The sequence below is a fragment of the Paramisgurnus dabryanus genome, chromosome 8 (genome assembly GCF_030506205.2).
Source record: "Paramisgurnus dabryanus chromosome 8, PD_genome_1.1, whole genome shotgun sequence".
Lineage (NCBI taxonomy): Eukaryota > Metazoa > Chordata > Actinopteri > Cypriniformes > Cobitidae > Paramisgurnus > Paramisgurnus dabryanus.
The window spans coordinates 41,936,772-41,947,595 of NC_133344.1; the positions used below are offsets into that span (position 1 = coordinate 41,936,772).

General features: G+C 36.7%; 1 protein-coding gene across 1 annotated transcript; it reads right to left on the reverse strand.

Moving 5' to 3' along the window:
- Nucleotides 1–2,052: 2,052 nt before the first annotated feature.
- On the reverse strand, nucleotides 2,053–2,994 carry LOC135720898 (olfactory receptor 51I2-like). Its single transcript, XM_065243008.2, has one exon. It carries the CDS (start codon nucleotides 2,992–2,994, stop codon nucleotides 2,053–2,055), a length of 942 nt encoding a protein of 313 aa, XP_065099080.2.
- Nucleotides 2,995–10,824: the final 7,830 nt, after the last annotated feature.

Consider the following 10,824-nt stretch of genomic DNA (forward strand, 5'->3'; position numbering starts at 1 on the left):
TTAAATGTAATTTCCTAAACCTTAAAGAATCTGTTATAAACCCTGATGGCTTTAGATGCATGTGAAACATGCTTGAACTCAGGGTGTAAACAAAGGAAACTAACTGAAAACACATTTGTATAAACATAACTTACATATCTTTGCTTTGGAGCAAAACAACTATCCTATTGGATATAATTAACATATATAGGCTATTATGATTGTATAACCGCTTCATATGTGAAAGGTAGTTAAAATGCTGTCAGTGTACTCTAACTGCAATGGCCAATGGTCGATTTAGAGAACATTTCAAAGCGGCTTGCCGCCAGCCTGCCACGGTCTATTAGACGGAGGCAACCGCCAGAGAAAATTAAGCAGTCGGGCCGCCGGCTGGATGTCGGCGGCAAATCGCAAGAAAGGGGAGTGACGTATTCGGCGGCAAACGTTTCATCCCCGCCAGCGAGACGCACCTATAGCCGACAGCTTAGGGCTGGCGGCAAAAAGAAGTCCTGCGGATATTTTTTGCTATCTGGGATAGTGGGTGGGATCCATCCCAAGATAGTCCCAACTAGCCTCTGTAAGTGCCTACTGTGTAGGGATTCTAGGTTAAGCTGTGGATCTCCCAATCAGCCTACTAGCCCACCTCAGAATTTGGTTCAGGGAGTTCCTATTTTTTAAGGGTAAGTTACAAGAACAAGACACCATGCTAAAAGAAATGACAGATTCAATAAAGCAGCGGTAGAACATGGTGAGCATCTTTCTCTTAACATGGAAAGAGGACAGTTTCCTCAGACAGTGTAGACGCTGGTTCCCCTTTTTATACACAGACTCACAATTTGCCTCAAAATTTAATTTATCATCAATGATGGTCCCAAGTTATTTATATTTATTTACACACTCCACTGTCTGACCCTTTATGCTGGTGGGTTCCTTAGCCCTGGGGAGTTTCCTAAAGTCTATACACATATTTTTTGTGGAAATGTTCATCTGTAGAAAAGACCTATCACACCAGTCGACAAAATCCTGGACAACCGGACCATGACCTGTATCATTTCCTTGTAGCAGGCTTGTGATGGCAGAGTCGTCTGCATATTTTAAAATAATATAACATTTTCCTGCTGCTGTGACATATGTAAGCAATAAGGTACGATTCACTGCGCGTCGTGCCTAACAATGCCCTTCAGCTGTTACTTATTCGATACAACACTTGCCCCGAGTACCTTATTGCTTTTATAAAACTGTAACCACACAATATTAAAGAAAAAAATATTAGTGTAACTTTCATGAAGTTAAATCAATAAATGCTTTCCTTCCGCCAGAAAAAAAGTAGTCCCTGACTGTTAACAACAAAGTTCCAATGCGTAATATGCATCAAAGCTCAAATAAAAACAACAAACCGTTCTCAAACTGATACATGTGGTTGCTAAGCGTGTTACTAAGGGCGCAGAGATAAATAGATCCGTTGGATGAAGCGGTCTAAAGGCCAGACCAGTGTGAAACCCCTGTTGGCAGTTGCTGGATCAAAGTAAATGAGACTTTAGAATGTGGGTGTCTGTTGGTATTTGTTGGAGTTGGTAGTTGTCTGACCAGTGTGAATTGGCCTTTAGCCATGTTTTATTGTGAATAAAGCACAGCTATTGACCAATCAGAATCAAGGATTGGAACTAACCGTTTTATAAGTTAGTATAAAGGATAAACAGAAGAGGAGACAGAACGCAGACCTGAGAGGAGACAGTGGAGGAGCATATCTGATCAGACAGTGCTCCATTGACTCACACTCTTTGTGTCCTATTAGTTAACAGATCTAAAATCCAGCCAACAAGATTTTTACTAAGATCAAATTACTTTAAGAGTCTTTTTTTGTTAAAATGTGGGGTTGGGTTAATTACATATTGGAATCTTTCCCCAGTTGTACAGATGCTCCATACATGACTAAGGTTTCTTTCGATAATCCATGTATACATTACGGTCAAATAATTTTCTAGTGTAATTAGTCAGTTATTTATTTATTTTTATTTAATTTTTCACAATAAAAGAAGGTAAAACTTTTAATATACAAGGTTTATAATGCATTTAATCAATCTGCAACATTCGGTGTAACATTTTATTTTTATATAAGGCCAATAATTTTTTTCGAATATCAGTGAAGTTTAAAGCATAAACAAGAGGGTTAAGGATTGGTGGTACAACAAGAAACTCCAGTGAAAAAAATACTGACAGCCATGTTGGCATTTCTAAATTCACAAGCCGACTTAAAATGATTTCTGAAATAATGCCAATTGAGAAATTTACAAGAATCACTATGTGTGGAATACAAGTTTGATAAGCTTTGCTTCTGAACTGTGATGAGCTTCTTTGACAAATGATAAGAATTTTAACATAAGAATATAATATTAAACATAATGGAATAAAACCAGATATAATCAATACAAAGAAACCATAAACATTACTAAGTAAACTGTTTGTACAAGAGAGCTTAACAATTTCATAGTTGTGACAGTACACCTTCCACAGTTTGTTATCACACATTGTCATTCTGGAAGTTAAAATGAAAGACATACCAATACAAAGCATTGAAAAAAAAGGGTGTATAAAAATTAAAACAGTTAGTACCCTCAAAGTAATTATGTTATGGTATTGTAAAGGTTTACTGATAGCAACAAATCTGTCAAACGCCATTAACATTAACGTTGCAAACTCATTCGCTGTATATGTGAAAATGACAAAACCCTGAATGAGGCATGCTTCAGTGGAGATTGTGTGTGTATCAGACAGCAAGTCTAACAATACTCTTGGAAAAAAGGCAGCTGTACCATACAGAGAGTTAATGGACAAACATGAAATCAGAATGTACATGGGCTGGTGTAAAGTCCTTTCCAAACATATTGCAAGAAAAATAAGGACATTTAGGATTATGATCACACAGTATAAAACAAACCCCAAAGTGAACAAAACATATCTTCTATGCCCAAGATTTCCAAACAACATGAAGTAAAAATGTGTTTTATTTTCCATTAATACAGAATGGTTTTATTGACCTCAGATTGTCTCTTGCCACAGTTGCCCTTTACCTTGATCACTGGAGTCCTAAAGACAAAAACATAAAAGGCAATACATAACATTTCACTGCTGAACAGGGACTTTACCAGAATTAATAACAAAACAATATTTTTCTGTAAAGCTGATTTGAATTAATGTTACTAACAGTATACAAATAAAAATCAGTAGAGGGTAGATGTTTTAGTAATTTTACAAAATCTCAAAAGTTATCAGCTAGGGATATCAACACTATGTCATTGCCATACCGTCTGGTATATTATGACGATCTAAGCATTTTTATTAAATAAACCAGTTACCTTCTTGGTGCTCCTTCTGTGCTTTGGGTCACCAGTACATGCTTGTATTTTTATATTGTGTATCATGTCCCCGAAGACATCTCTGCAGGAGAAGACATCCAATTTGCATAAAGAGCACAACCCTTCTTGTAATGTTATCAAAGCAAACCTCTGATGATATGTCTCTTTGCTCATTTCTTTATGATTAGGGCCTAAGCCTGCACTGTAGGTGCGAAGCCCTGTTGTTCTTCTTAAAATGTCCTGTTCTTTTTGAAAACTTTTGGGCATTTTGAGATACTTAACATGCTCAAAAAGTCTTGAAACTTGACAAAAAACATCATTCATTGATCATTAGTATACAAGGCAGGGGGTCTTTGTAGCATACATGTATCCAGTGCTTTAAGTGGGCCGGAATGCCCCGGTACTCAGTACCGCCACTTCTAAAAATAGCTCTTGAGCGTACCACCACCTCTCCGTGCGCCCAGAACGTGCTTTTAGCGTACCGGAACGCTCATTTGCACATCTGTTTAAAAATCAGAGGTTTAATTTAATCCTTGGGCTGCGATGCCGCTTTTCAGAGCGCCCTTAATGTACACTTCCTAATTCGTCCCACCGAGAGCAGAGACTACATTACCCATACACCCTTGCGTTTACAAGTTAAAAGCGCATGCGTCCGTCAGTCAGTGTCAACGTGCTCTGGAGAGGTGTGTGTTTGTGTGTGAAACGCGCAACCATAGCTGCTCGGTTAAAATGAAAATACAATGAACACGTAATATGCCCTCCTTGTTTAAGACTCTGAGTAGTAAAAGAACACCGTCAGAATCAGAGGACTCGCTGACATCCCACCAAGCCAGAATGATAGCTGCAGGTCAGACGCAAGCCTTGTAGGTACGTGATAATCTGCGCTGTCGCGGCTGTCAGTTTGGTTCCCCTCGACGCAACTTCGGATTTCCTCAGGCGATGTGCAGAAAACATTCTTGAAATTGTAATAGACATTTAGTTTAATTGCTAAACTACAAGTAAACGAAATTTCAATGAATTTGAACGACGTGCACAGTAGTTTGACCACCCGCAAAATGGAAAACAATGGGACAAAATAAATGACTTTAGAGTTTCAAATGGCCAGTATTTTGTTATTCTTGACCCCATAGACATGGTCTTGGTGTCATTTTAAAGTTTTTTTTTCAAGCTCTTTCTATCTGAACACCTAGTTTTAGCATTTAACCATGCTGAAAATTTTACTCACATATCTACCTTTTGCACATTTTATTTATGTTCAAAAGCTCTTTCTACAGTAGCTCTTTCTAATGGTATTTTTCAAAATCCTTTTGCACATTTTATTAATGTTCAGTAGCTATTTCTAGCTCAAGCAAATCCACAAATTTATAAAAGGATTTATTATTTTTTACAAGGTCGTCTGTTGACTGCTGAATATAAAACCCTTCAATATAGGAGTCAAGTCAGCAAAAAAAAAAAAAAAAAATTTGAGTACCGGCACCTCTTTTGGGCCACTTAAAGCACTGCATGTATCACATATATAAAAAACTTGGTATGTGCATAGTTCTCAAATATTGGGATGTTACAACATTGCTTTTTAATCACAGTCTCTTTGCAAATCCAGCATCAACTTATTTGCAAATGAATCCGCAATACAATAAAGTAAACAAATACTCTGTTTCCGTGATGCACTTAAGTTTACATGACACGCCAAACTCATATTTTGAAATATTACCAGCCGCTACTGATTGTTATCATGCAGTATAAAACAAATAACAAACTGAACAAAGCATTATCTTACATGCCCAAGAATTTCAAACAACATGAAGTAAAAATATGTTTTATTTTCCGTTAATACAGAATGATTTTAATGTCACCCTTGGCTTCCTTACAGAGAACCTGTAGACAAGACCATCAAGACATTAAAGAAAATTTCACAAAGTGCTAAACAGGGTGTTAAAAACTGTACAATATGTTCTTCTCTAAAGCTGCTTTGAAGTAATGTGTATAATGATTATACAATAGAAATACATGTTTTAATGTATATTAACTAATTTAAATCAATAAAACATCCTTTTTTTTTTGCAGAATCCATCTGGAGTCTCATAAAAGTGCTCATTTACAAGAAAACATGTCAGACGCATTAATTTTTTACATCTGAGCAAGCATTTAAATTATTAAAACTATTTAATAAAAACTAGTAAATGTAAACCTTTCTAAGAATTTGTAACTGTGTCTTTATTTGTACATTGCCCTCATTTGATTGGAAAATTATGGTTTAAGATTAGGTCAAGGTCAAGCTTTATTAAGATCCCTTTAAGGGCAATTTGATTGCAGTACAGGTAAACAGACGACAAACTGACACATACAATACTTAATAATAATAAATAACAGTACATACAAATTACAAAAAAAATTGTTTAACCTTAGTAAATGCCTTTAAGACTTATTTAATAATCTGATTGCACTCAGAACAAAGGAGTATTTGTATCTATTACTTTAAATTTTCGATAATCTGTAACAACAACCTGAGGGCAACATATAGAACTCTGTTGATGACTTCACGAAATCATCAACCACTGGACCATGGCACATTTCATTGTCCTCTAAGACTCACAATGACTGTATCATCTGCAAATTTTAAAAAGTACCTATTTTTATGTTTACTTAGACAATCATTTGTGTATAAAGTAAACAATAGAGGAGACAAAACACACCCCTGAGGAGAACCTTTGGATGTTGTCATGGGGGCTGAAAAACTACCATTTATTCTCACCCTCTGAGTTTGTTCGGTTAAAAAATCTAAAACCCAACCTACCAAGTTAGGATCAAGACTAAAATTAGTAATTAACTTATCTGCTAAAATTTGGGGTTGTAGGGAATTAAAAGCGGATGAAAAGTCTATAAATAATAGCTTAACATGAGTTTTACTACACTCCAGGTGCTTTAAAACCATATTTAGTAAAGTTAATGTAGCATCTTCGACACCTCGCTTTGTTCTATTATGCGAACTGAAGAGGGTCTAACAGATCTTTAGTTTTATGTAATAATTCTTCACGTATAATTATAAACACCGTTCCCATCAGGCACGTGCACACATAGACATCAAAGGGGGCTTGAGCACCTGCCCTTTTTATTCCTGGAGAGAAAGTGCCCTTTTTTTCTGGGGTGCTTTTAAAAAAAATACTAATAATATGATCTTTATTCGTATAACAACTAGGGATGTAACGGTATCAAAAATTCACGGTACGGTTGTATTTCGGTATGATGCCTACGGTACGGTAATTATTGAAACATTTGCAGGAAGAAAAAAAAACAAATGAAGACTTGGAAAAACTCCCATAAGTGTTTATTAAACAAGACTGAACATTACAATGTACAAAGTGTAGTGAAGTGTTTACAATTTTCATAAAAAGGACAAAAAATTAAGTTTCATTTTAGTTTGTCGACTTTAAACAACTCCCAATCAGTCAGGTTTTAAGAATTGAGTGACTCCCTCAATTGACCTAGTTTTAATTATTATTAAAATTAATGCTAATGCTTGGTACTCCTATGAAAGCAACGGTTGTGATTGTAGAATCAAGAAAGATGATGGGTTTTAAGATGGGTCAATTCCTGAAAACAAAAACAACCCGGTAAAAAATGAAAATTGCTTACTTATTGTAGCTGGACTAGAGCTGAGGTCAGCTCACTTAATACAGGGGCGCGTTTCCCAATCGGAAGTCTGCAGCCTCTATGGGTCGCATTTGTAGGCTGCATAAGTAATGAAGACCGTCTTATTTCAAAATATTAAAATTTTTCAAGTTGACTATTATTCTTATTTAATCGTATATTATTGTAACACGCTTATGACTTGCGAATGTAATACTCAGTTAACTTAAATACACCAGGCGTTTAATGACGGATGCAGCCTGCATATGCGACCTAAGGAGGCTGCAACCTTCTAATTGAGAAACGGCATACACACTCTGCTCATTCACGGATTTACTCACTCGTTTTTTGAATGTCCATCACATTTTGTCCTTCCTCGTTTCTTGTCACAGCGAACGCGAACTTTTTCGACACATCAGATTTAAAATCCGTGTTTCTTTTGCTTCCGCCATTGCCGCTCCACTTGTAGAGAGGCGTCAGAGTAGCACGCATGGGATTATGGGAATTGTAGTTCCCGCGTCCCTCCACTCGCTTTACTTGACCGGAAAAAAACTACACGTGTAAAAAAGACCTAACGTTTTACCGATCATGTGACCACGGTGGTACCGGGAAACTCTTCTACCGCAATACTACGAAATTTATAATACCGTTACATCCCTAATAACAACTGATGTCTGTCTGTTTCTTGTGTTTTTTACTTGTTGCTTATTTAATTTAACATGAGATTTAAACTCTTCTATAAAGAAAAATAGCGCTATTTGTGGCACACAAACGGTTAACAGATGAGTCCCGCCTCCAAAATTCACATCGCTAATATGATTGGCTTTACCTTTCCTTAGTCCCGCCTCTCTAACTTACTTCGCTTTATGATTGGTTTGTCAACACGGTGCATCATTCCTGCTTCAAGCGCCAAAGCTCAGCCCGACCGAGACGCGATCATGTGCATGATTATGCAGGCAGGCAGCTACCGGTAAGTGTGTGAGGAAGAAAGCATTCTTATATTAACAGTTTTATGCACAAAATATGGGACACGTTAGCCTAGAAATCTAGACGCACCCTAGCGGCCGCAAAATATATTTGCTGCCAGGGTTTAGTCTAGGCACTCACAATACACTTAACCGGTCCAAAAACCAAAATTTGGTCAGGCCAATCACATCGTGTGTAGCGTCTGTGGGGCGGGCTTAACATGATGACGACAGAGCTGCAACGGTTCCTACTTGAAAACAGAGAATGGCTGCTGCTGCTGGCGAACAGCTATCTTTTGAAGCGGCTTTGGCCGCGACTCTGGAGGACTTAGACTTATGTTTTTCTTTGAGAGAAGAGCAAATAAACCCTACTGAAGTCCTTTTTAAGCAAGAAAGATGTGTTTGGAGTTTTGCCGACTGGTTACGGTAACTACGTCACCTTCTTCGTTGCTCTGATCCGTCATAGCGCTATCCTATTGCGTGCAGAGGCATTTTGAGGGACAACCTTATATCCCGCCCCTTGCATTGAGCCGTTTGTGTGAAGAGTTGCCAGACCTTACATCTTGATGTAGGTCTGGCTAACCAGGCTAGGGACACGTTGTTACACATAACGATTCAGGGACATTGTTTTCCATGGCAATCCCATATTAACCTGAAGAGTTGCAAACTTGTAACAGTGTAGTGTATGTAGTTTAAACAGAGTGCTCATAAAATAATAAAGCACAAACAATAAAATAATTGCTAACTGCAGTAGTAAGCTTTTTTGTTTGCGTTTTTTGTAATGGCTGTTAAATAAGTATAATGTGTTATACTGGAGTGCTGAAGTAGATTGGGAAGAATTCTGATGGTTCAGTATTTTACTTGCCCAGTCTGAATTTTCACTGACCTCACAAAAAAGTAAAATATAAAATACAAATAAAATAGGCCTAATCTATATTTGATGTTTCTGACATGTGTAACCCTAATAAATATGAAACCTAAGATTAAAGGTGCCATAGGATGTGTTGTCATAATATGTTAAATTGTTCTTTGACAATTACATAGAATGTATGTTGCTTTATTAAGTGCAAAAATTATCCAGAAACGTTTTTACATGTCTATTTACAACCCTAGAATTTGACATTTTAATTAAATGGTCTATTTTTGCCCTATTTGAAAGGTTCATGAATAATAATGTTGAGCTCTGCTATGATTGGCTCTGCTCTGAGAGGCTCATGCCAGAAGCTCACATTAGTAAACAGACCTTATATTTTGAGCCCTTATCAGACAAAAATACATTTTGAGTAACAACTAACAACTAATCAGCTAAACGCTAGCATATGATATAGCATTTATTGGCATGTAGCGCTAACTCAGCAATCACAACTATGTTTTTAGCATTTTAACAAATTTGTAATTAATGTTAATGTAATGTAATTTAATGTTTTCAAAACATGCACATTGTGTAATGGCTTCATTTGCTGCTCTATAAACCTAGACTACTAAGGAGACCATGGTGTCTGTGTGAACTGATTATTTTGTAGACATCTTTTGAAAATTAAACAATTGGGTGAGTTTGAGGAAGATAAAATTAATTAACCTTTTTAATATTTTTTTTTTTAAAGGAAGTCAGAATTGCATTAATATATATACTTTTTGTTTAAAAAAAAAAAGCAGAGAAGTGCCCTTTATTTCACTTGAGCCCCTGCCCCTCAAAATGTCTGTGCACGTCCCTGGTTCCCATGCAGTGGGCCTTGGTCCACAGGATAACGAACATTATAAGGCCGTTGTTTCTTGTTGAAGAAACTCTGCCATACTGGATCCTAGCCGGCTGATTAACTGGGGATGCATCCAGACACGCCAGAAGTAGGAATATAGCCCACAGAAGGACAATAAATAGCACATCCATCTGACAAACTTCGTCCCCGTTAAACGTTATTTAAACAGACTCGAACAAACAAACTCAGACAAAAAAACTTTAGACAACAGCACGCGACAGACAAGTCAGTTTGGTCCGGTTTCCACTGCTGGGCGAAACGTGCGCAGCGCTCCTTATTTAAGCTGTCTCAACAGGACACTGATGTGCAAAAAAAAAAAATTATCTCGAACAAAATTCCAAAAAACATAGTAACTAAATATTTACACTAAATGCTGAAGTAACGTGTTACATCAACAGCCCAAAGATTTTCTATCACAATTTAGTTTTACCCACAACAATTGTCTAAAATTAGCAGAATTGACATGAAGACCAGCCTTTAATTACATCAAATATTTAAACAAATACCTGATATCTAGTTTACATTTTATGTACTTTAATGATTATCTCTTTGATTAAATTAAAATTTAAAAAGCATAACTCAGGTTTTTTTTACCAACTTTGTCTGGTATTAATAAGCTGCACATTGGAGTGCTGGCTGCTCCCCGCGGTGCTGAAGACGCGTGATGGCACATATACACAGATATCTACGTGCAATCTATTGGAAAGTGGAGGAGTCATTAGTTGGGTTAGTAAAATAACGAAATTACAGCTTTTAAATAGAAGAAAAAAAGTTTTTTTTGTAAAGAGATATTTTTTTTTAAGTTTAAAAGTGCAGAACTCTTCTCAAGGGGAAGAAAGCTATACTTTTCCCCTTACGTGCAACCTATCGGAAAGCCCAGATGAGTTAGTTGGGTTAGTAAAATAATGAAATTTTAGATTTAAGTACAAAATAGTATTTATATAAAGAGAAATATTGAAATAAAAAGTGCAGAACTCTTCTTAAGTGGAAGTAATAAAGTAAAATAACGAATAATAATTATATTATAACGAATAATAGTTTCCAATAGGTTGCACGTAAATATCTGTGCTGCCACCAGTACTCCGTCCGAGCGCGTCTTCAGCACCACGGCCAGCACTCCAATGCGCAGCTTATTAATAC